General features: G+C 40.4%; 1 protein-coding gene across 1 annotated transcript in view; it reads right to left on the bottom strand.

The window, feature by feature from the left end:
• Positions 1-27,574, bottom strand: part of Dnah9 (dynein axonemal heavy chain 9) — a 349,492-nt gene that overhangs the window by 218,770 nt on the left and 103,148 nt on the right. Inside the window, 2 exon segments of the mRNA XM_048365947.1 lie at positions 8,868-8,972; positions 15,431-15,587. Of these exon segments, the coding sequence (XP_048221904.1) occupies positions 8,868-8,972; positions 15,431-15,587 (262 nt within the window).

Genomic DNA, 27,574 nt, shown 5'->3' with positions numbered 1-27,574 from the left:
ACATTCTCCTGCCTGGTGATTAGAGAAGTGAGCTTAATTAGTATTTACAAGTTGCTCTGCTACCTTTGGGCAAAGGCCAAGGTGAGAGCCTAGGTCCCTTTCTTTCTGCTGTTTGTTCTGACTCAGCATTCTTCTCGAAAACTGAAGCCCAAAAACCTCCTGCTCAGCAAGAATTTATGATGCACTTTTAGATTGGAGGCATCTGTGCTTTTGTGTAAAATTCAAGGGGGCCCTTGAGGGAGAGTGCTGAACAGACTGCGGGATCAGGTAATGTTGGAGCATTGGTGTGCACAGATGTTTCCATTCGCATGGCTCCTACTGGACAGGAGATTGTTTTCAGGGTCTGTCCTTGCGGCTTGAGTGAAAACTTCAGTCTTCCAGTCAAGCTATTGGAATATGATAGCAACCAGATCTAAGAAGCCTAAATAAAGCCCAGGCTCTGGGGAAATCCACAGGTTTCAGGATGCGCTAGTGTAAGAAGCAGGTGAACTGGACAGATAATGATTAAATGTAAGCCCAGCCAGGTGGAGGTAGGCACAGGCTAATAACAAGGCTTCCAGGTAAACCTCTGCACTTACAAGAGTCTATTTCTTCAGTTAAGAATCATTTTGGGGAGATTTTAGGGCAAAAGGGAATAAACCAAAAATAAAGATTGACATTTCTTGAGCACTTGGCAAGCAGCAGGTGCTTCTACAAATATTAAACATGTTATTCCACCTGAAATTCCCATTAACTGTATGAAATGAGTAGTCTTAGATCATCATTTTATAGAGGGAGAAACTGAAGTAGAAGGTAGTTTTATGTATATGTAAAATTTTACCATTGAGGGAAGCTGGGGAGGGATATATAGGGACTATGCTATTTTTGTAACTTTTCTGTAAATCTAAAATTGGTTAAAAACAAAAAAGGAAAAGCTTGGCTGACAACCCACAGTTGGTAAATGGAGCAACTCAAGTCTAAAACCAGGCGAAGTGGTACCAAAGCACGTGTGTTTAGTCATTGCCCTCAACTCCCTTCTACTGAAGGGTACTATGCCTGTCACATTTTCAGGTTCTCATCACATACAATCATGTGCAGCTCATTGATGGAGGTATTTTCTGACATCTGTGTAGTTTAGGCACAATCTCCCAGGGATTCTTGACATCATCTAGAGACATTTTGTTGTTGTGATGGCTAAGAAAGAAGATGCTATCCGCATCCGATGAATTGACATCTGACAATGTACCATATAGGATAGATCTTTGCCATCCCCAATGGTTATAGTGCTGGGATTGACAAATCCAGACCAAATATTTTATCAGTAAGGAAACTAAGGCCAAAGAACATAGTTTTTATCTTTTCTACCATTCTATAGTATGTATTCCTGGGTCCTGTCAAATGACCATGCAAATGATTATTTTTTGTTTCTTTGTTGCAATGCCTGGTGATGAAATCAAGGGCATACTACATCCTTGACAGGTGTTTTATCAATTGAAACATACCTCTAACCTTTTTTGCTTTAGTTATTTTTTTCAGATCAGGTGTCAAGCTGCTGCCAGGGGCCATCCTTAGATCACAATCCTTGGATAGCAAGGGATTTAAGAATCCTTGTGGTCCAGTCAATTCTTAGACTTTTTCTCAACCTTGTCTCTGCCCAAGTAGCTCCCATTTGCAGCTGTCCACTGACTTCCTTTGCTTTCAGGCGAGTCTGTATCCTGGTTCCTCCTACCCCACCTGGCAAAGACCTGACTCCAATGGCTGACTCCCCAAAACCCACCAGGCTTCAGTCTTTGAGGCCTTAACATGAGCTCCAACTGCACATCCTCAAAGATGTTGTCCTTGGACTTGAAAAAAGTAATGTTAAGCAAAGTAAGCCAAGCCTAAGAAACATAGATTGAATGTTTTCCCTCATTTGTGGTATAAATCTCCAAGTAAACACATGGTATGGTTAAAAAAATGCCCTGGGGTATGATCAATTATACAGGGATACAGATATTCACAAAGTGAGACCAAAGGAAGATATTTTTCAGGAGAAGATCCCATAGGCACAAAAGCTACTTGCATCTGACCATGTAAAATAATATTTATCAAAATGAATTCCAGGGAGTGGAAATAAGAGATTTTCATTTTATTGTTTTTCCTCACTGTTTCCTTTTCTCTTTGTCTTTGTTCATTTATCTGTCCTTGGGAGGGTAAGTGGGGAGCACAGAAATAGAGGGACAAAGAGTGAACACATGCAGCAGTGGTACTCACTAGACATTATGTTGAAAATGAACAATACACCTTGTGGGTGGGGATGGGAGGGAAAACCTAGGCAAGACCAAGGGAAAGGGCGACATTGTTTGAAAAGAAATGTATTCTTTATCTGACTTACATAACTGTAACCCTTCTGCATCTCACCTTTACCATAAATAATTTTTTAAAAAGATGCTTTCCTCTAGCATGCTTCCTCAGATTTTACTGACATGAGAAACATGTGGAAAATTTTTGGAAGATATCAATACCCAAATCCTACCTCAGACTTATTAGATAAGAATCTTTTCTGGGTAGAGAGTATATAACTCTCTCTCTCAGAACATCTGGGCAGTTTCAGTGTTCAGCCAGGGCTGAGTTTAATGAGTCTGCCATGTAGAGGACAGACAGGAGAATTTGTTATGAGCAAGGTCTTGTTTGACCATCTGGCTGGAAACAGGTGATCTCAGAAGGTTTATGGAAGTCATAAGCTATCCCTAGGCTATGCAACTACACTCAGATGTGTCCCTACTTCTCATCCTAGGGCAGTGGTCCATTCCATGTTCATTCTTCTTCAAGCCTTTGCCTCAAATGCAGTGTATTGTTAAAATCCCACTCGGCTTGCTGCACACTTCCCTCTGCCACAGCAGATTGGAGTCTGATGCTTTCAGGAAGTGCAACCCACTCACCACTTTGCAAATCTTTTCATGTTTCTGTTTTTTTTTTTTTTTAACATTCAACCTTAAGCTCCTTTATAAAGGGTACTACATAGGACTTTCCCTTGGCTCCAAGACAGGAGCATTTGCTCAGTGCCTAGAATTTCTGGAACTGTGCTAGGTGTGCTCCCTTGTTAATAGATCTTCTGTTTCTAGGTGCTTCCTGCTTCTGCTCACCTTACTGATGGCACTTCTTCAATAGAGGAGAGAAAGAGCAGGCAGGGGCATCTGGCCACAGGGTGAGGAAGGAGTCAGTGGCTGGGAAAACAAGGTGATGAGTGAGCCTCCGTGGAACCTATGTTTATAACAATGGCCCTCAGGCAATCCAAAGTGCTCATTAAAACAGTAATATAGAGATTCTGAAAAGAATTAACTAGTATTTTATATATTTTTTAAATAACAAAGTAATTTCTCTTGAAACTGCCACACTGAGGACTTCCCCAAATGGATATCCAATTCTACTTGACCAATCTGACAGAGACACAAAAATATCCAGCAACAAAGACCCTGCAGCAAAGTCACTTTTGCAGAATTTGCTGGGATGAGGAACACAGATGAGAGAGAAGGGGAGAGGAGAAGGGAGGGTGACTGGGAAGAACTGTCAGCAGCTGGCACAGTTTTGGATCCAATGTGCCAGCCGGGATTACTGTGTGAATAATTAAGTGCAATTTTTGCACTTGGATGATTCTATGATTTTAAATGTTACTAGCTCATATTCTGCCTGGGCTGTTGAAGACCACTTCCTTGAGAATGTTTTCTGTGGGTATGTTCCTAGACCCAAGTGTGATGGCACCAGGGGACTCCAGGCTGAACTTGTTCCACTGAGTCTCAGGAATAAAAGGAATGAGCTGATCTTAGAGAACCCCCAACTGTTCGTTTGTTCATTTGTTTGCCAGTACTGGGGCTTGAACTTAGGGCCCTGGGCAATGTCCTGAGCTACTTTTGCTCAAGGTTAGCACTTTACCATTTGAGCCGCAGCACCACTTCCAGCTTTGCCTGTTTATGTGGTACTGCTGAATCAAACACAGGGCTTCATGCAAGCTAGGCAAGCACTCTAGCGCTAAGCCCATCCCCAGCCCCCAACTGTTCACTTTCAAAATAAAGTAGATTCATTATCGCTCTCCTTAAGAAGTGGAACATAATGATACTATCTTCTTAGTTAGTGCACCTTAAGTTTGATAAGATAATTTGTCTAGCTGAGAACAAGTGAGGGTTTGGAGAAGACCAATGAATCTTTCTCTGTGTCTTATGTCCCAGCTAGCCACTTCTATTTAACCCATTGTCGGTTGGTACTACCACCATCACCATCAGTACTACTACCATCATAATAACCACTATCATTCTCATTACCACTATAATAATCATTACTACCACCACCACCACTACCATCATCATCATTACCATCATCAGTACCCTCAACAGCACCATCACCACCATCATCATTATGCTCACCACCAACATAATCACCATTATTTCCATAATCACCTTCATCATCACTACTATCAACATCATCACCTCATCACCATTATCATCATGATAACCATTATAACCATCATAATTATGATCACCTGTATCATCATCACCATAATGAACCATAATCCTCATCACCATGACTACTGCTACTATAATTATCATTATCGTGGTAATCATCATTACCACTGTCAACATTACCATCATCATTGTGATCACCATCATCACATCATCAGTTATCACCACGGCCACCATCATCACCATTACCACTAACATCACAATCACCACTGCTATTATTATCATTGTAACACTTATGAGGTACCTATATGGCATTGACTTCAGTGCTTTATGTATCCACTCAATTAAAACTATTAAAACTTCTGAGGATATACCACAATGATATATCTACCTAGTATCTACAAATTCCTGGTTTCAGTCCCTGATACTGCAATAAAAAATGTCTAAATAATGTCAAATATGATTACTACCTCAAGTAGGTGCTACTGTGAAACTGGTTCTTAGGGGTAAACCTTCAGACATAGGTCATGTGGCTAGTAAGAAGCAGCACCCAGAATTAAACACTGGCAGTCTGATTTTAGTGTCTATATGCTGAACTCTTCCCACCCCATTGCTTGGCAATTCCCACTGTAGCAAAAGCCATTTAAATGACCTCAATTGCATGTAGAGCTTGCTTACACAATCTTTGGAACCTGAGATTGGCTCAACCTTGGGTTGACCCTCATTGCTCTCTTTCTACTTGGGGCTCATTGGGGACTGAGCTCCTTGACTGCCCATGATAAGATAGCCTTTGGCCATCTCCTAGCCCTGAGCATTGCCCCAGGACACCCACAGATGTAATTCTTCATGATGAATGGTCACGAACTTAAGGAAAATCAGGCACAGCAGTACAACCTGGCTGGTGAGAACAGATGTTCTCCAAATTCTATGGCAAGTAGACAGAGGAGAAAATGTAGAAAATCATAAATGCAGAGATGAAAGAGGCAGACAAAGCTGAGTGGAGAAGGCAAGGAAATAAAAAGATAACTATCTGCAGCAGGAGTAAGGAGGAAAAACTTGAAGGCATATTAGAGTTGAAGGAAATAGAACTGTTCCAGAGGGCCATCATAGGGAAAAGCCTCACCTTCTGTCGTGACTTTCAGAACTATTCCCAAGCTTGAAGTAGTGCTTAAGAAAGTGTTTTATTTATTAATTTTTATGAAATGCCTTATAATTCAGAATAGATCACCACCCAAAACTGAAGCAAACCCTAGAATGCATTATCCATGGTGCCAGGTGGTGAGTTGACTACCCAGAGGTAAAGTCAGAAGGCAGTTTGATTTCTGCTTCCATCAGAGTGTGTTGAAGTTTAATCCCCATTGTGAAATATTAAGAGGGTCGAAACTTAATCCAAGTCTGAGGATAAAGTGGAACTTTCAGGAAGTGGTTAGGATTCAATGAGGTCATCATGGTGGGGCCCTGATTGAATTGGATAACTTTAAACGTAGACAGAGATCAGGCTACAGGCTTGCATGCGCTCGCATGTGCGCGCATGCGCACACACACGCGCGCGCGCGCGCACACACACGCACACACACACACACACTGCCTCTTACCTTGTAATGTCTTGTGCTACCTTGGGAATCTGCCAGCAAGAAGCCATAACCATATTCGGCCCTCAAACATCCAGAATTGTGGGATAAATAAACCTCTTTTGTTTATAACACAACACAGCCTCAAATATTTAATCATAACCATAGGCATAGTTTCTGATAAATACATGAATGTCAATCAGGAGTTGGTGGCTCACACCTGTAATCCTAGCTACTCAGGAAGCTGAGATCTGGGGATTGAGGTTGGAAGCTATCCCAGGCAGGAAAGTCCCCATAAGACTCCTATCTCCAATAAACTACTCCGAAAAAGCTGGCACTGTGGCTCAAATGGTAGAACACTACCCTTGAGCACAAAGAGGCTCAAGGACAGTGCCCAGGCTCTGAGTTCAAGCCCCAGGACTGATAAAGAAAACCCCCACAAAAAAGAAAGCAAAACAAAACATGAATGTCCACCTTTTTAAAATTTGAAGATCTGACAACCCCAAGATTACATCCTTGCATGAAGTATGCTGGCAAGACTTTAATAGCTAGTTCTCTGGGAAAACAAAAAAGTCTCTGATATGCAGAATTTTCTGATTTTCCTGTGGAAATGTTTTCAACCCAGTCCATGTCATGTATTGAGATAAACACAATCAGCTTCTTTTGAGCCAAGTGGGACCCCTAGGGTTTGAGGGTGAGATGGTGTTTAGGCCAACCATCTGTATGCCTAATGCACAGAGCCAATTTAAAGGAGAGAGCTACATTTCACTACTGGAAAGCGCCCTACATTTTGATAAATTGGGGGGGATTACCAAGGGTCAGTGAGTGTAACAGCAACTGGTTGCCAAATGTGAGCCATGTAAAGAGTGGCCATCTTTGAGTGAGAAAAGATACTCTGAAGGCTGCTGATGGCCTGTAGCCCTTGGTGGCTGCTGGAGATAGGGCTGGTGGTGGAACAGCAGATGGTGTGAGTTATACCCCTCTACAGCCTGTAGTTGCTTCAGCGTCCTGCCCACAACTCCAAGTCCATCCTACTAGTAACAGAGCCAGCATGTAGGGTGAGAGGGGTGACAGTTTGGGGTTTTGTGGATGGAAGCAAGTTCCTGTGAAGATCCACAGGACAGGGGAGGTGACACTGCTGGCTCCACCATTTTCTAAGTCACAGTGGGTGACCTGCCCTATGCTCCATCACACCCTCATTCTTCCAACCATCCTTTAGCCCTACACTGTTTTCTAAGAAAAATGTCAGCGTAGAATGAACATTCGGCTTTGGTCTTTGTCTGGCCATGAAAGGTTTACACAGAAGGTACCAAAGCATGTCTTCTAGCTATGTTTTTATTGTTCTGAACTATCAACACATTGTTTTGGGGGAAAAAAGAATTAAAAAAAGAAGGCAATTGCAACCATTTTTTATTGTATGGTATGTGAGCACTAGGAGCAGCAGATACACTACTGTCTCAAGCTTTATTAGATTGGGGCTTGAACTCAGGCCTTGGCATTGTCGCTGAGCTCTTCTTGCTCAAGGCTAGTGCTCTACCACTTTGAGCCACAGCACCACTTCTGGTTTTCTGATGGTTAATTGGAGATAAGAGTCTCAGGGATTTTTCTTCCTGGGCTAGCTTCAAAGCATGATCCTCAGATCTCAGCCTCCTGAGTATCTAGGATTACAGGCATGTGCTATCAACACCCAGCTTATTACAGGTTTTATAGTTATAGCAACAACCCCGTGAGAGACCTTTGACTTGACTTAAGTCCCTAAAATTCCTGTTTCCCAGTCCCTGCTCAAAACTACAGCCAAACAGAGCATAACTTTATTCTTAGAAGTCCTTGGGGCTCCCTGCAGCCTACTGAAGTAGGCACCTAAGCCTGTATTTTATTCCATTTTAAAATGCCTCTCTAGCCCACTTTCCCTAACAGTTGACCCCTCAAGATCAGATCTGTGTTCAGATCTGCTCCTGGATAAATAGTGTGCTGGGTTCAAATCCTGGTATTTTTAGTTTGCAAGAATATGCCTGCCCTTGGGAAAGTTATGTTTGTTTTCCACTCGAGTTTCTTCATATTGAAAGTGAGTATAATAATAGTAGTGGGCCATGGTATATGTGCCTGGGACAAAGGCTTCTGGAAAAGGTTTTTTCATGGTCTGCCTTCCCTTCTATGGCTCCTACTGTCTGTGGGATCCTTACACAAATTCAGATCCTCTCCAGCCTTTTAAAGACCAGCTTTAAGATAATAGATGTGATGGTTTGTGCCATATGTGTATCAAATCACTCTGAGAACATGAGAGAGTACACATGTCTATCTCAGGAACTCATGAATTTTTTTGAAGCTAGGAAATGTGTCCTCTTCTGGAATCTTCACCCAATTTTGCCACAGTGTTTGTTATGTAGTGGGTGTTGAGTAAACACTTTCTGTGTGAGGTGAAAGCACATTGTTTTTTTAGATGAAGTCTCATCAAAGAAGGATGTCAGTCAACAGATTACCACATTCTTCTCTTTCTAGATAATAGAGTGAATGAGGCCAAGGTGAGTGTCCTCTTTAAAGGACTGTGATAGGAAATGGAAGAGCTGAAATTTAAGGCTCTCTCTAAATCCCTAGTGCATGGCCTTTCAAGAAGCAGGCTCTGTCTTCATGATTAACAGTTCCTATGAGTCAAATAGGACAGATATTCTCTATTCTTATTTTACACTGAAGGATGTATTTTGAAGGGTATGACAATCGAGAGGAACCTCCCTTGGACTCCATTTGAGAAGGAAAAAGGGACAGTGAATGGGAAGGGGGAAGGGGAGGTGGGTGCTGAGGAGAGGCAGGAATCAAGGGCTGTGGACTTTCACAATGCTCAACATGAAGATGTAGACCCTCTTGTCCACTCCTGGCTGCATACCTGCACGGCTACCACCGACAGCACCTCCACAGAGATCCGGTTAAACTCATCGAAACAGCCCCAGGCACCAGTTTGAGCTAGGCCTTTGTAGATGTTTCCACAGGACTACAAGAGAATGTACAAGGATTATTTGATATAGGCATAAAGTCATTTTTTATTATAGATACTTCCAGCTCACCTAGAGGCTCCTGGTCAGAAATTTGTATTGAGATTTTAAGCACAACTGAAATTTTGGTGATGAACATGTGATAATGTAAGTCCCAGATTCACAGACTCTGCTCAGGACACTCTGCTACAAACCCCTTTAAAATGCCATCTGTTACATTATTGTTGATTCTTCAGCTTTCAAATTTTCAGAAAATAGTGGGGCACCCGTGGCTCACACCTGTAATCCTAGCTATCCAGGAAGCTGAGATCTAAAGTTGCAGTTCAAAGCCAGACCAGAGAAGTCACAGAGACAATTTATCTCCAACTATCAGAAATCTGGAAATAGGGGCTGGGGATATAGCCTAGTGGCAAGAGTGCCTGCCTCGGATACACGAGGCCCTAGGTTCGATTCCCCAGCACCACATATACAGAAAAAACGGCCAGAAGCGGCGCTGTGGCTCACGTGGCAGAGTGCTAGCCTTGAGCGGGAAGAAGCCAGGGACAGTGCTCAGGCCCTGAGTCCAAGGCCCAGGACTGGCAAAAAAAAAAAAAAAAAAAAAAAAAAAAGAAATCTGGAAATGGAGGTGTGGCTCAAGTGGTAGAGCACCAGTCTTGAGTGAAAAAGCCAGGCAAAAGTGTGAGGTACTGATTCCAAGCTCCACTACCAGTACATGTGCGCACACATATACAATCAAGAAAATGAATGAGAAATTATTTTTTCTTCCACTATACAGACAAATGTCCCTCCGTGTAGGCTTTAGTATGCTCTCACAGGAAGCATATGTCAGCACCTTGTAATCCATGCCCACACACATAGCAAGTGCTTGCTCATAGTTGTATACGTTGAATGAAAGCAGAAAGGCTTACCAGGAAGATTATAGAAGAAAAATGAGCAAAATAATGGTGTGTCCAAAGAAAAATAAATGTGCCATTCTGAGTGAAAAATTAAATTACTCAAGAAAGTTGGATAAACCATTCAGTTATATGATGGAGATTTGGAATTTTGGAGAAGAGAATATGGTTAAAGCAACATTTTGGCCGCATAAGTCAAAACATTCACATAAGTAAGGTAGGTTGGATGTGGGGCAGACTCTAAACAAGAAAGGGAAAATAGATCCTGCCTCTTTTTAAGGTACTGGAAGTAACTGATTCCACTATTAACTCAAAAATATTCATTGAAAGGTACTATTTGCAGGAGATGGTTTCAGGTCAGGAAGAACCAGTAGTAAAAGAGATGAGGACTTTATTCTCACAAGGGTACATTCTAGTGTGAGGGAAGCCAATGCCCAAAACCAGCAAAAACCCAGATACCAATAAATCCACTGGAATCTTAAAATGAAAGTGATGTGGTGACTTCAGATTGAACAGTCAAAGGTAGTGACTCAGAGGAGGTGCAGAAGTTCCTGTTTAGGGATTCATGTCTGTAGATTGTTCCATTTTATTTTCAAACAATCCTATAGGTGTACATTTTCTTTTGTTCTCTCTGTCTTTATCTACCCATCTCTTCCTTCTTTCTTTCTCTCTCTTCTCTCCTTCCTTCCTTCCTTCCTTCCTCCCTCCCTCCCTCCCTCCTTACCTCCCTCCCTCTCTCCCTCTCTTTCTTTCTTTCTTTCTTTCTTTCTTTCTTTCTTTCTTTCTTTCTTTCTTTCTTTCTTCTTTCTTTCTTTCCATTTATCTTCATCTTTATCCTCATCCTCATCATCCTCATCCTTATGCTCATCTGTCCATATATTTATCTATTTAGCCAGATTTTTCTGTTTCTGTCTCAACTTGTTGTCTCATGAACATTAAATACAAATTCAGAAATAAAAAAATCCATGTTCAACAATGGCTTCTCAAGCTTTTAAAATTATGGATCCATTTCATAAAATGGAAGATCAATAGATAAGAAATTTAAAAGTGTGATTTTCATAATAGATGCTTGAACCCCTAGACTTTTTGTCCTGAGGGCCAGTACAGAGTTCCAGGAGTCTATATGGCTCCAATGTTCATCCCACATGTTTCTTGGTATTATTAGCCAGGCAATTGTGTTACCTGGCCATGAGATGGTAAACTAGACTGAGATAGGAGCAGGAAGATAAGGTCAAAAGTTGGAAGCAAGAGGGATGCTAAAACAAAAGTTGACTTGGTGACTCATGAGAATCAGAGCAGGAAGAGCATGAAACTGCTTTTCTGGATCTCAGGAAAATGGGTCGAGCCTGATCTTCAATGTTAAAATGAGAAATCTGGCAGAGAGGAGTGGGGAGTGTTCATTTCAAAGAGGCAGGAGAACATCCAGATGGAGACACGCACTGCCCAATTAGAGGCAGGATTGGAACTCCGACCATGCTGAAGGAGAAATGTGGGATTCATCAGTATACATGAGTATCCCTGAGACAGAGGCCAAGAGATCCAAGAATTCAGAGAATTATGGAAGTATAATGTTTCCGAAGTGTATGAAGTGTGGAGAACCAGGAAATAGGAATCTCAACAAGATTCTGAGTCTCAGAGAGACTTACAAATAATTCCAAGCATTCTTAGGTTCAAGGCTATTTAATGTTTCTGTAGAAATCTCTTCAAATTGAGGTCAAGGGGGAACATACTGTGGCAATAATATGAAAAATATCTCAGCATGAAAACTGCAACCAATTCAGAACAAATGGCTAATTTTATCAGTTTTTCCAGCCATCACTAACAGAGTAAAACAATCACATTCCCTTTTTTCCACATCTTCACAATGCTCTGAGTCCTCCAGCCCCCTAGTGCCTTGTGGAGCTAAGTGAGATAATGGCCACTCACAAAATTCTTGAGGGAGAAGGGGTCTGGGTGGTCCCTTACCACAGCTCAAACTCTTTTCTCTAAGGCCACTCATAGCTAACCCCTCAGTATCAATGATACCCTTCAGTATCATTTACCTTCATTTTTCTTAAGCCTCTCATTCTTTCTTTCTTTCTACTGTCTCATTATCTGGCTCCCACCTCTTCTGGTTTGAACAACTGTACTGTTCTCACTGGAGACCCCTTCAAGTCTCCCTGCTTCCATCCAGAGTATCTTCTTTACATGCTGTTCTGAAAGTTTCCTTCTAAGCCTGGAGGTCTTTTGACAGCCCACTACCTCAAGGTCACACACTGTTAATGGCCACTGTCCTTCTATTATTCAATCAATTGTCTTTCTTTTGTTCTGCAAATCCCTCTAAAGTAGCTCAGCTATTACATGATGCTTATTTCTAGCTTTTACTCTGGAGGCACGTGAACTGAATATATTGCTGAATATGATCCCTGGAGAAATGCATGACAGTTCTTGATCCTCAGTCCCTTCCAGACCTCAGTTCCAGCCAGACACCGAGAGAAGGGCTCAGTAATACAGAAGGAGGGGTGGGAGATGGATATTGGCTTCATGTAAAACTCAAGATTTGTTATCAAAGCCACAGACTCAAGTAGCCTTGAATTTCCTGTGTTCCTCTGTGTGTTTTGTGAGCAGACCTCTCCCTAGTCTGGAAGGTTCTACAGTACACATTAGTATTCAAAATTATGTTGTCTGGGTGCTAATTAGGTCCCCTAATTATTTTGCATATTTTTGTCTCTACAGACAAACTTAGTTATACTCTATCCATCTATCTATTTATCAGTTATCAACTATCATCTATTCATTATCATATATCTATATATCTAGTATGTATCCATCCATCCATCTGTCATTTGTAGGATCAAACAGCTCCTTCTACTTTTTTCTTTTTTGTTAATTATCTTTAAATAGTTGTGCAAGGGGGTTTCAATTCAACATGCCAGTTTATGTGTACAAAGCATCTTGGATCAGTGTCACTCCTTCCATCATTCTTCCCCTCGTCCCCCACTGCCTCCACATATTCCCATCTGTCCATCCATCCATCCACCCATCCATCCACCCACCCACCCATCCATCCATCCATCCATCTATCCCATCAGGTTTCTTAATTGATTTTGTGTGCCTGAAGTACTCTGTGATCCAGCCAGCTGCAGTTTTTCCCAGTAGGTTTGCACAGTGTTCTTTAACATTCTGATCAGTGACAGATGACACTGCTAAAGATGTTTCAGTTGTTGCCTGAAATACCTTTGGCCTTCACATAAATCCCATGCCCTGACCCCTGAGTTGAGGACATTCTCAGGTATCCTTATTTTCTCTCTGGCTACTAGTAAGGGAAACTGCGTTATGCACTAAGGTCCTTGGCTAAATGTTTTAGCCTTATTGTTCTGGCATTTAGTGTTCTTTTCTCCCCTTATTTTTGTGGTGGAAATTAAACCTTGGGCCTTAAGTTTGCAAAGCCAACATGTTGCCACTGAGCTATACCCCAGTTGTCAGTATTTCTTTTTTTTTTTTTTTTGGCCTCCTGGGGCTTGGTCTCAGGGCCTGAGCATTGTCCCTGGCTTCTTTTTGCTCTGCCACTTGAGCCACAGCGCCCCTTCTGGCCATTTCCTGTATATGTGGTGCTGGGGAATCGAACCCAGGGCTTCATGTATACGAGGAGAGCATTCTTGCCACTAGGCCATATCCCCAGCAGTTGTCAGTATTTCTTTCTTTGGAATTCTAACAGGTTACATCTTGGGATGGTATGGGGTGCTCCCTGGTGCTTACTCTCCTCTCAGTGCTTTTGGGGTAACCCTAGGTGCTGCTTAATTGGGATGAAACATCATCTATTTTGCGTGGTCTCCCACAATGCCTAGGATATGCTGATCAATAGCTATAGCATAAAAAAAGGTCACTTGATTTCCAGTGGGGCTTATAATGAACAAAAAAATTCTGAACAGCTGTACAACAAGTGGAAAGGTGGCTTGCAAATAGCGTAGATAGGCTGTCTGGTTACCAGTGGTGGGTGGCATAGCAGGAAGGGAACACTTATGCTCTGGTGTAAGTCATTAAGAATTCATTTATGTTGATGCTCTGCTCTGTATCTGGTCCTGACTCAATGACCAAAGCGTCACAGATGCAGTGAGCCAAGGGAAGACTCTGCCTTTCTCTCTGTACTAAAATAGAATCAGGGAATTAGGTAAAATGGCTTTAGTGACCACTGGCTGTAAGTCCAGCTCATCTCTTCCTATTCTGCTAGATTTGACTTTGAAGAAATCTGGTAATTTTCTTCAATCAATATACCACATCTACACATCTAAATGAGTGTGCCTTTCAAAATGTTCCCTGTGGGAATCTATACTTACTGCAGCAATGCTGCTAATACTCAACCATAGAAGAATCTAGAAGCTTAAAATAATCCTTAAGGTGGAGTTTATTTCTTTAAAGAGGAAATAAAAAACAATCTCCTTCCATCCTTAAAAAGAAACATTATCTTAATGTGTTCATCAATAAAAGCAGCTGTGCTCAAATATAGGGGATGTAGACCATAGGGAATATTGTTATTTTGGCTCTGGATCCTCCTTTTATTTGCTTGCTATGAGAAAATGGGTATAACATGATTCTGCTATAATTTCCACCGGAGAAAATACTCAAGTTGTAGAAAGATAAGTCTCAATAAAGAATCCTACAGCTCGTTAACTGCAAGAGTTACCTTGCGATCTTTAAAATCATTTCTACAATAAATTTATTTTATAGTTAACATATCACATGACTTATATCCATTTCATGCAATCGTGTCTTTCTCTACTTTAAAGGAATTTACATGTTATCCTGTTTATAAGAGAGATGTAAGACAGTTTATAGAAACATAAGATACAATATAATACAAGTGACCAGATAGCAAGTTAATGTGTTATTACACATTTTAGAAAAATGACTATGTATTCAGTTGTGAATAGAACATTTCTAGCTAAGAAATGGCTTCATGGGCCTTGGTTTCTGTGCCCTTTCTCCAGTAACACAACCTGGAAGACAAGTTTGTTTTTTGATTTTGTTAGCTATGCCTTGGAATGTTGAGGTATTATCAAAGATGGCCTTTCTCACATTCTGTTTAGGATGAGCACCTGGATACAGTGTACTTGTCTACTGTGGGTCTGTTGTGTGGTGAGCAGAGGTTACTCTGGCTTGTTTGCAGAAGTCATGCCTGCCCTCGCACAACCCATTTAGGGAATGCTTACTTTGCATTAGAGCTTATATGGCCAGTAGGCCAAGACAAGTGTCCATACATCATAGTGACTCATGAGCTCATTCTGTGCTTTGAGAGCCAATAGAGAATTTAGGGTTTGGAGTGCATGAATGATGAAAGGAAGACCTGAGACATAAAGGAACCCATTTGTGATCACAAATCTCATTAATAGGTCAGAAGCAATGGGGCTGTCTTAGTGTTCTTGTCACACAGAAGAGGCCAATGATCTCCAAGGGTCAAAAATCTTCAGCTCTATTGTGAAGGAGCAAGTAGTAATCTCACTGTTAGGTAGGCCAGCAGCGTGGATAGATTCACCCCTGGTTTGGACTACTACCTAGGTCTCTTACAAAGATGAGTGAAGCTGTACCTTGTAGTCCATCTGCTCTGAGCAGTTAAACACATAGACCATGATGCCCAGCGCTCGGCCCAGGTCCTTTGTGGTCTCCGTCTTGCCTGTGCCTGCAGGCCCTGCTGGTGCTCCACTCATGGTCAGGTGCAGAGACTGGGTAAGGGTGATGTAGCACCTGCCAAACACAGGAGGGCCAATGTAATTCTCAGCACAACAGGTGGCCCCATTGAATCCTTGGGAAATAAAGGTTCAGGCCAGGCGAGGCCTGACAAAGCTTCTTCTCATTAGTGTCTTCCCCACTTAGTTAGAACTTTCCAGAGAACAACTTGGTCAGGACACCTCCACCTTAAAGGACATTATCAGTGTTCCACTGGGCCCATCTTGACCTTGCCTGTTCCTCTATATTCATTTATCCCCCCAGCACATTAAAGTCAAACTCTATTGTCTTTCCAGAAACTGTAGGGCTGTGCCTTACTCCTTGGTTCTCCTCACCTAACACCCATCTCTTTGAAACTACATGAATGATGCTATGTTCCTTTCCAACGATTGGCTAGTTAGTGGTTGCTAACCCCTAGGGACTCATATATGACATTACTTCACCCACTAAGTGTTCCTGGATTTCCCCAATATCTGCACTGAGTGACAGATGCCCTCTCATCTGAGCTCCTTTTCCATTCTATTCCACTTTAATCCCCCACCATACACAATATTTGCATGCTCTGTGTCTATACCTTCATTAGACACATAAAATTGGTCTATGTGTGATCTACCATTTCATTTCCAGATCTTAGAATAATCCTAGGTAATGGCCTTCAAAAGCTATTTATGTAACAGATGAATGAATAAACCTATGAGTGAACTGATCATTCAGTCTAACCTTCCTATGACTATCTTTATTAATGGCAAGAAAATTAACTCACCTTTCAGACTATCTATGGTACCTTTTAAAAGGATCTGTATTTCCATTTAGTCTCATTTCAAAATGTGCTTTTGGATAATAAGCCCATGAAAAGAAATGCTCAAGATCTTTGATCACTCAGAAAATGCAAGTTAAGTGAACTATGAGATGCCACTGTGTCCCATTATACCAAGATTTCTTTAGGTACAACATGGCCCATAAAAGAAACTGATAAATAGGATTTTATCAAAATTCAAGACTTTGGCATCTTTTGGATGCCATTAAATGATTGGAGGCATGGCTCAAATAGTAGAGCACAAGTCCTTTAATTCAAATCCCAACACATGAAAGAAAGGAAGAAAGAAAGAAAAGAAGAAAGAAAGAAAAAGGAAGGAAGAAAGGAAAGTAAACATGCCATTAAGAAAAGGAAATAGAGAGGACTTCCCGGAAGACGGCAGAGGAGCAGCAGAGCCCTAGCTGAGCTCCCTCCGACATCGCAGTTTCCTCACCCCATAGAAACTTTTACTCCTAGAAAGACAGCCAGAGTAAGTTCTAACAGTACAGGGATTCTGGCCAGGAAGGAAAAATCGACTTTGCTTGTCTGAAAACACAGATTTGAGCTCCGGGGGCCGTCCTGCCGCCGCGCCAGTGCCGGCACAGCACCTGGCACAGCACCTGGCACAGCAACCTGCACTCCGCGTGGCTAAAGCACACAGCATAGACCCGTGAGAAATCCTCCAGATGGCGGCTGAGCACGGACGACCTGAAATCGCAGAGAAAGCGTGAGTACCCCACGAAAGACATTTCCACTTGCGCCCACAGAGCAGCTTCTGGAAGGCAGCCCTTCCCCCACCGCCAGAGCAAAGTGCCATCTTTGCCACTGGCATAGGGTCAGACCAAATTGGAACTAAAGCGGGCTTGGGGAAAGCGAGGTCAAAGGAGCCATCTTTGAAAAGGGCAAGAGGGACCGACCAGTGAAAGCCAGCTCCGCCCAGGAGAACGCGCCCAGCCCTGGCGGGAGGCGAGTCCTGGGCCTCGGCTTAGCCAGAGGTGCCCCGTCCTGCCCGCCGGAATTTCTAAATTTAAAGCGAAAGTGGCCAGCAGCTACCGGCGGCACAGAAACACCAGATGAGGGAACAAACAGTTCCTGGGACAGCTAAACGGTCCCGTCACAGAGGAAGCCCAATTCCCAGCCCAAAACGGAGCTGCATTCCATAGCCACTTCCTCCAAGGAGGCCGCCTCCCCCAGGCAAGCAACTCTCAGACGGGTAAAACAGGCCAGAGGCACCCCGCCCTGCTGAGTCCACAACCTATTCAAAGCCAGGCATCAAAGGCAGCGGCCCCACAGCAGACAGAGGAGCCAGAGTTCTTGAGACTGCTCACATCCCCATCTACAGAGGACACCCAAGGCCTGACTGCAAGCTGTGCGAACCACAGAGACCCAGGATTGCACCAACAGGGGAGAAGGATAAGAACAGATCCACCCCTTGCAAAATGAAATCAAGTCAAACCAGCCAATCAGGAAAATAGACTGCAAGACCATTGCAAGGAAACCAGAGACTGGGGAAAGACTACCCAAACAAGGAGGACTCCATTTTTTTTTTTCTTTTCAAAAATTTTTAAAACTTAAAAAAAAATTTTTCTTTTTACTTGCAAAACTGTATGGTGTAAGCGAACTGAACACCTTGGGGGGGGAAGGGGGAGGGGGAGGGGAGTATGAGGGACAAGAAACAAACAGTACAAGAAATGTATCCAAGGCCTAACGTATGAAACTGTAACCTCTCTGTACATCAGTTTTATAATAAAAAATTTAAAAAAATTTCTTTTTAATTTTTCACTTCTGAAACGTCATTGGTTTTTTTGTTTGTTTGGATTGTTCCTTTTCTGTTTTTTTTCTTTTTATTTTTTTTTTCATTTTAAAATAATTTTTCTCTGTTTTGTGCATCTGTCTTCCAGTATTTTTACTTTATTTCTCTCTTTGTGTTCTCTTTCTTTAAAAATTACTTTCCTATGAATAACACCTCCACTCTTTTCTGCTAACTCTCCATTGTCTATCATTTTAACCTTGTTCTTTCTACTGATTCTACTCTTCTCCACATTTCCACGTCACTGAAACTAAACCAAAATCACCACCCCCCCAATACATTTTACTCTGTTCTCTTTACTACCTCCAACTTACCCTCCTGACTTACTGCCTAGACCTCCAGGTTCCATTGACTCCTGGTTATTGGATACAGGGTATTCCAGCTTAATCCGAGTGAATCAAAGGGGTTCACAGAGAAAGCCAGTCCTAAAAGAACTTAATATAAAACAAGAATTGCGTATAGGGTTGTAACAGTAAATAAGTAACTACTGAATAAAGGGCCCAGGATCAGTTGTTATATTGAATTGTATTCTTTAGGAATACCAAATCTAATTTTATAGACAGGTATAAAAGGTATTTGTATATAATTGTGAACTTGTAAGATTTACACAACAGTGCTTGGTAAGGGCTGCTTTGGGTCTTAAATGGTGCTCACAGGTGCTGGTAGACTGGCATTACCAATCCAAATGGGCAGAAGGAACACAAGAAAGATGGCAAACAATGAAGTCTTATCCCCCACTCAAAACAAGCAGGAAGCAGAGCAGTCAATCAAAGACATAGAAGAGAACCCCCAAAATGCTCTACAAAGTCTACTGATAAACATGATAAATGAAAAATTTGAATCTCTTCAGTCAATTATTCTAGAGCATGAGGAGGCAAAGCAAAAATTGATGGAGAATTTCATGGCATCCACAAATAGAAAGATAAATGAACTTCAAGAGTCAAATGAAAAGCTAGCTAACCTGCTTAAAGATTTGAGAAACAACAATCAAAACCAAAGTAATGAAGTTAATGAAGTAAAGAAGTCCATACAAGACCTAAGAAATGACATGGAAATCATCAGGAAAGACCAGTCAGAAGGAAAAGAGATTCAAAATCAAGTAGCTAGCCTACAGTCCTGACTACCTGAAGCAGAGGATCGAATCTCAGGAGCTGAAGATTCCTTAGATTCTATGGAGAAAGATAAAAAAATCAATACAAATCCAGTCCAATCAACAAAACAGATCGCTACAGGAGATTCAAGACACCATCAGGAAGCCCAATATAAGGATAATAGGTATTGAGGAAAACTTGGAGAAAGAGGTTAATGGGATAGGCAACCTATTTAACAGAATATTAGCTGAGAACTTGCGAAGTATCTAGAAGAAAAGGCCTATACAGATACAAGAAGCATTTAGAACCCCAAACCGACCAGACCAGAATAGGACATCCCACCGACACATTGTGATCAAAACAGGATTGGTAGAGTACAAGGAAAGAATCCTTAAAGCTGTTAGGGAGAAGAAAACAATCACATATAAAGGAAAAGCAATCATAATTACCCCAGACTTCTCAGCAGAGACCATGAAAGCAAGGAGAGCCTGGAATGAAGTATACCAAATTCTATATAAAAATAACTATCAACCAAGAATTCTGTACCCAGCCAAATTCTCCTTCATAGCTGAAGGTCAAATAAAAGTCTTCCACAGTAAGGAAAAACTGAAACAATATATCTCCACCAAACCAGCTTTACAGAAAGTTTTCAAAGATGTACTATACAGGGATAATAATCAAGATCCCAATACAGACAGAGAAATGAACCCTAATTAGTAAACATCAGATCAAGAAATGGGAAGACACAGCTTTAAACAAGATAGTGATAATGAAAGGAACAAATGATCATCTCTCAATCCTAACTCTCAACATTAATGGACTTAATTCTCCAATCAAACGACATAGGCTCATAAGTTGGATCAAAAATCAAGATCCATCTTTCTGCTGCCTCCAAGAGACACATCTATCCAGCAAAAGTAAACATCTTCTAAAATTGAAAGGCTGGAATCAAATCTATCAAGCAAATGTCCCCCATAAGCAGGCTGGAGTTGCAAATCCTAGTATCAGACAAAATTGACTTCAAATTAAAAAAGGTAAGAAGAAACAAAGAAGGCTACTACATACTAGTAAAGGGATCTCTCCTACAGGAACATATATCCATTCTAAATATCTACACACCAAATGCAGGAGCACCCAACTTCATCAAACAAACTCTACTGACTCTAAAAACACTCATAGACCCAAACAAATTGATAGCTGGGGACTTTAACACTCCACTATCACCTCTGGCCATATCAACACGCCAAAAACTGAACAAAGAAACCACAGATCTTAATAATTGCATAGACCAACTAGACTTAACCGACATCTACAGAACATTCCACCCAGCAACAACAGAATACACATTCTTCTCCACAGCCCATGGAACATTCTCCAAAACAGATCACATCTTAGGGCACAAAGAAAATCTGTACAAATTCAGAAGTATCAAAACCATTCCCTGCATTCTCTCAGACCACAATGGAATACAATTAGAGCTCAACTCAAACAGCCACCACAGAAAATCCTACCATTCATGGAGACTAAACAACACACTGCTGAACTATCAGTGGGTCATTGAAGAAATTAAAATGGAAATTCAAATGTTTATGGACTTCAACCAACTTGAGGACACAAAGTACCAGCTCCTTTGGGATACAGCAAAGGCAGTACTCAGAGGAAAATTTATAAGTCTGAGTGTATACACCAACAAACTGGAGAAACAGCAACTCAATAATTTAAGGAAGCACGTTAATTTTCTGGAGAGAGAACAACAAGCCAAACCCCAAGTCAATAGACAGAAGCAAATAATTAAAATCAAATCAGAATTAAATCAATTAGAGATGAAAAAAACCATTGAAAGAATCAACAAAACAAAGAGTTGGTTCTTTGAAAAAATCAACAAGATAGACAGACCCCTGGCAAACCTGACCAAAAAACGAAGGCAGTACACTCAAATAAACAAGATAAGAGATGAAACAGGTAACATCACCACAGAAATAACCGAATTCAGAAAATAATAAGGGACTATTTTGAAAACCTTTAAGCCAACAAATTTGAGAACTTGGAAGAAATGGATGATTTCCTAGAAAAAATTGATATCCCCATACTCTACCATGAAGATTTAAACCTTCTAAACAGACCCATATCCAGTACTGACATAGAAATGGCAATAAATGATCTCCCATCCAAGAAAAGCCCAGGTCCAGATGGATTCACTGCAGAATTCTACAAGGCCTTCAAAACAGAACTCACACTAACATTTCTCAAACTCTTCAATGAAATTAAAAGAGAACGTTCACTACCAGACTCATTCTATGAAGTCAGTATAACCCTCATCCCCAAACCAGGCAGAGACTCATCACGCAAAGGGACTACAGACCGATCTCCCTGATGAACATAGACGCAAAAATTCTCAACAAAATTCTGGCCAATCGACTTCAACAGGTCATCAAAAAATCATACACCACGATCAAACTGGATTCATCCCAGGGATGCAAAGTTGGTTTTATGTACACAAGTCAATTACTGTAATCCACCACATCAACCAGAGCAAGGTAAAGAACCACATGGTTTTATCTCTGGATGCGGAAAAAGCTTTCGATAAAATCCAGCACCCATTTATGCTAAAGGCCCTGGAAAAACTGGGAATCCAGGGAACATTCCTGAATATAATCAAGGCAGTTTATGACAAACCAACAGCAAGCATAACTCTAAATGGTGAAAAACTAACGCCATTCCTTTTAAAATCAGGAACAAGGCAGGGATGTCCACTCTCTCCCCTGCTCTTCAACATAGTACTAGAATTCCTAGCCAGAGCAATTAGGCAAGAAGAAAATATAAAGGGGATCCAAATAGGAAAAAAATGAAGTTAAACTTTCTCTCTTCGCAGATGACATGATCCTATACCTAAAGAATCCCATAGACTCTACCCCCAAGCTACTAGAGCTGATCCAAAACTTTGGCAAAATTGCAGGATATAAAATAAACCCTCAAAAATTAATTGTCTTTCTCTATGCTAATGACCTGAAGACCGAGGCTGAAATCAGGAAAGCAACTCCTTTTGCAATAGCCCCCCAAAACATAAAATACCTAGGAATAACCTTAACCAAAGAAGTGAAAGACCTCTTTGATGAGAACTTTAAAAGCTTGAAAAACGAAATTAAGTCAGAACTAAGGAAATGGAAAAACCTCCCATGATCCTGGATTGGGAGGATTAATATAATCAAAATGGCAATATTGCCAAATGCTATCTACAAAGTCAATGCAATACCCATTAATATCCCAACACCATTCTTTAATGAAATAGAGGAAGCAATCCAGAAATTCATATGGAACAATAAAGACCTAGAATAGCAAAAACACTCCTAAGCAGAAAGAACAGTGCTGGAGGAATTACAATACCCAACTTCAAGCTGTATTATAAAGCTATAGTAATAAAAACAGCTTGGTATTGGCACCGGAACAGGCCTGAAGACCAATGGAACAGAATTGAAGACCCAGAAATGAACCCACAGAACTACGCCTACTTAATCTTTGATAAAGGAGCTAAAACAATAGTATGGAAGAAAGAGAGCCTCTTTAACAAATGGTGCTGGAAAAACTGGCTCAACACTCGCAACAAACTAAAACTAGATCCTTATATATCACCCTGCACCAAAATCAATTCCAAATGGATTAAAGACCTCGAAATCAAAACAGACACCCTGAAAACACTGAAGGAGTAGGCGAAACACTTTGGCTCCTTGGCGCAGGACGGAACTTGCTTAACAAAGACCCAGAAAGGGTACAAATCAAAGAAAGGTTGGACAAATGGGACTGCATCAAACTGCAGAGCTTCTGCACAGCAAAGGACATAGCTCGCAAGATAAACAGAAAGCCCACAGACTGGGAGAAGATCTTTACCGGCCATTCAACGGACAAAGGCCTCATCTCTAAAATATATGCAGAACTAAAAAAATTACCTTCCTCCAAAACAAAACCACAAAGAACCAATAGCCCCCTCATGAAGTGGGCTAACGACTTACAAAGAGACTTCTCTGATGAGGAAATAAGAATGGCCAAGAGACTTATGAAAAAGTGCTCTACATCACTGGCCATAAAAGAAATGCAAATCAAAACAACATTGAGATTCCATCTCACCCCAGTAAGAATGTCCTATATCAAGAAAACTAACAATAACAACTGTTGGAGGGGATGTGGCCAAAAGGGAACCCTACTTCATTGTTGGTGGGAATGTAAACTGGTTCAGCCACTCTGGCAAGCAGTATGGAGATTCCTCAGAAGGCTAAATATAGAACTCCCCTATGACCCAGAAGCCCCACTTTTGGGTATCTATCCAAAAGACCACAAACAAGAACACACTAAAGCCACCAGCACAACAGTGTTCATCGCAGCACAATTTGTCATAGGCAGAATCTGGAACCAACCCAGATGCCCCTCAGTAGACGAATGGATCAGGAAAATGTGGTACATATACACAATGGAATTTTATGCCTCTATCAGAAAGAATGACATTGTCCTATTTGTAAGGAAATGGAAGTACTTGGAAAAAATTATACTAAGTGACGTGAGCCAGACCCAAAGAAACATGGACTCTATGGTCTCCCTTATTGGGAATAATTAGTACAGGTTTAGGCAAGTCATAGCAGAGCATCACAAGGCCCAATAGCTATACCTTTATGAACACATAAAATGATACTAAGTGAAATGAACTCCATGTTATGGAAACAATTGTTATATCACAGTTGTAACTCCTTTCAATGTCCTATGTGTATCTGTAGCTTCTATTATTGATGATGTTCTTGTATCACCTTTCTGTGGTTGTACCTACACTATTTTTGTAATGTTATCTGAGTATATTGGAAACTGTGTATACTGGTATTGGAAGTAGTAAATTGAAAGGGAATATCAAATTTGAGAGGCACGGTAAAAAAAGACAAACAACTACAAAAGCAATACTTGCAAAACTGTTTGGTGGAAGTGAACTGAACACCTCCGGGGGTGGGGGAGGGAAAGGGGGAGGAGGGAGGGGGGTGTAAGGGACAAGGTAACAAACAGTACAATTAATGTATCCATTGCCTAACGTATGAAACTGTAACCTCTCTGTACATCAGTTTGATATTAAAAAATTGAAAAAAAAAAGAAAAGGAAATAGAAAACAACAGACTAGGGTACAATATTTGCAAGGTATGTGTATAATATATCTAGAGTGTGCAAAGAATTCTCAACAACTCCATACTATAGTGAACATAAACCATGAAACCATGAACAAAAGAATGTATGAACAGCTAGTAAGCACATGAAAAGTTGCTCAATATAATTAACATCATTAATGACTAGGAAACTCAAAATAAGGTCTCGATGAAATGCCATGTTAAATCTCTCAGAACAGCCACTATAATTACATCAGATAACAAATGTCCAGGATGAGGACACTTGTGGATCCCACATTGCTGGGGTCAATGTAAAATAGTGGTGGAAAACAGTTTGGTCAATTCACAAAAAAGTTCAACCCCCAGTATACAATATCAAACAATTTCCTGTCCTAGAGAAACAAAAACATAATCACACAAAAACTTGCACAAAAATGTTCATGGCAGTATTGTTTATAATTACACTGAACAGAAATAATGTAGGTGTCCAGCAACTGGTGAATGGACAGAAGGAATGTGGAATGCCCGTTAAGAGTTCAAGTTCCGATAGCTCCCTGTTTAAACCTAATGTGAAGGAACTCCTCTTTTCTGTTTAAGTTGGTTTGAGTTGAGCTCCTATCACTTGTAATTGAAAATATCATCCCAAAACTATAAAGATTCACTTTACACAGTGGCACCAAAATTTTCAAAGTGTTACAAAGACTACAGCAATAAAAGCAAAATAAAATATAAATTTTAATTTGGATAAAGTATAAGTGAACATTAAATTTATTGTGAAATGAGCATGGACTTTGTAAGCATAAAGAAGACATTGTACAGTGAAGACTTGTAACTACTAATGTGAGTGGAAACATTATTTTTCATAGAGACAATGTTTATAATCATCTGATTATCAGCTTAGAATCCATTCTGAGGACATAAAATAAAATTCAGTAAAAATTTCACAGATGAGTTCATGATGCTTTTTTTATTTTTTTATTTTTAATTTAAAAAAAAATTTTATTGTCCAACTGATGTACAGAGAGGTTACAGTTTCATACGTTAGGCATTGGATACATTTCTTGTACTGTTTGTTACCTCCTCCCTCATTCCCCCCTATTTTTAATAATAAAAATTTATTTATAACTCAAATACCATATAATATGATTATGCTACATAAATTATGAGATACTTGTAATTAAACTGTAATTCAGCCATTTAAACTTTTAGACTAATAATTAGGAAATACACATCATATAATGTTAAGTAAAATAAGCAATCTATGTTTTACCTACAGCATATGATCTCAATTTAAAAACTGGAGATCTACATGTAAAAGGAAACAGGTTAAATATGAACAAGAATTGCCTCTGGGTAACTTTTTTTTGCCAATTATTATATTTTCCAAATTTTCTCCAATAAAATCATCAAAGAAAAAGCTAAGCAAGTTTATAACTTTTTCTAGTTGTGTCCTTGCCCAGTAAGAAACCCTCAAAAACTCACATCAATTATATCTTGTCTACTTGTAGTTGATCCTGAGAAATTAAGATGTAACTCAGAATTGATATGCAGTTAATTAAAACAGCTATTAACAAAGAAGAGGGCAGAAAAGTGAAAATTTATGTGTGAAGGTGAGAGATGGGGAAAAGAAGAAAGCAGGTCATTGAACAGCTAAGAATCAACTCATGAGAACTGCTTTTGTTAAGCCTAAAAAGACATTTCTACTTAGTTCTTTAACTTAGTGTTGTACCAATGGCCTAGGATGCTGGTTGAGCCATTGTACCTACTTATACATTCCAATCCCATCCAGGCACTGGGAAATTCCAAAGAAGTAGGCATAATCAGCCAGGTGAACAATACCACAGCATGCTTTTAGTGACTGTGCAAAGGTTGTACGGATCAATTGTCCATTTGATTAATTCTTCTGGCAGGAGAGAATTAAATGTACTTACGCAACACAGTGGTAAAGGTTGAATGCTTTTTAAAATGTGATTTTCTATGTGGAGGCCAATTTTCTTTTTTTTTCTGAGCACAACATGTCTTGAGATAATAATGAAAGTCAATGAGAAAATGGAATTTACCATATAAATATTCAACTACACACTACTTTGTCAGAAAGACATCTAATGCACAAAACAAGGTCAAGGTCTATATAGTATTAGCCATTATTTTCAGCAAACCTTCCTTCTGAGTTGTTATGTGCATCATTTCACAGAAGAGGCTATGAATTCCTTACTTTAGAAATAATTCATTGTCAAACTTTACCTTTCTCCTCTATAAGATATTTAGCATGAGTGTACTAGAGACCTCTAAATCGAGAAACAGTAATTATCTTCTTCAACTCTCCAGCAGGTGTAAAGACCCAGGGAAATAAAAGAGTCTTGTACTTTTTGTCACTCAGAATAATGTTTGATAGGTCAGTGGAAATGGAAGGAAATACTCTGAATGGAATGAGAACACTGGGTATGTATCCAGAGTCTCAGTATGTTGCATTAACTCTGGTAGCATCTCCTGATTGTCTATTTTGTGACAGACACAGTGCTAGCTAGGGAGGTCTAAGAGTAGAGCAGAGACCAAATCAAAGTTAATGTTATCACAGAACATACAATCTAATTGGGAGACAGACATTGATCAGGTTGCTCAAATTATTTGTAGCTTCATTATTCTGGCTCACAGTGATACACATTTCCATATTATTAGCTCACATTCCAAGGCAGGCAGAAAAAAAACTCATTGTAGAAAGAAATGTTGTACCAGATTTCCTCCCTGGTAATGACAGTGTCTTGCTGAGAATTACCATCAAGATGAAGATATTAAAGAGGGTCTTGTCTGAATACAGCTCAAAGTAGGAAAGCTGTTCTTTCAAAATACCCTGAAGGAACTCCAAAACTAATTGGGTCCAGCTAAAAGCCTTAAGGCTCCATCCCCCTCTCCTGAGTGCTACAGCCTTTTCCATTCCAGCTATACATAGATGTGCAAGAGTTAAGACATAGAGTCTTGGGTAGACTCTTCCCTTGAGTCAACTCTCCTTCATGATTCTGCCTATTCTACTCTAATAGTTGTGATCTTCAAAACTCAACCATCATTCCATATATATCAAACATTATCATTCTGAGTGACAAAAAGTACAAGACTCTTTTATTTCCCTGGGTCTTTACACCTGCTGGAGAGTTGAAGAAGATAATTACTGCTTC

Source organism: Perognathus longimembris, chromosome 17, assembly GCF_023159225.1.
Source record: "Perognathus longimembris pacificus isolate PPM17 chromosome 17, ASM2315922v1, whole genome shotgun sequence".
NCBI classification, from domain to species: domain Eukaryota; kingdom Metazoa; phylum Chordata; class Mammalia; order Rodentia; family Heteromyidae; genus Perognathus; species Perognathus longimembris.
The sequence above is the reverse complement of the archived record's forward strand: the minus strand, read 5'-3'. Positions and strand labels throughout refer to the sequence as shown.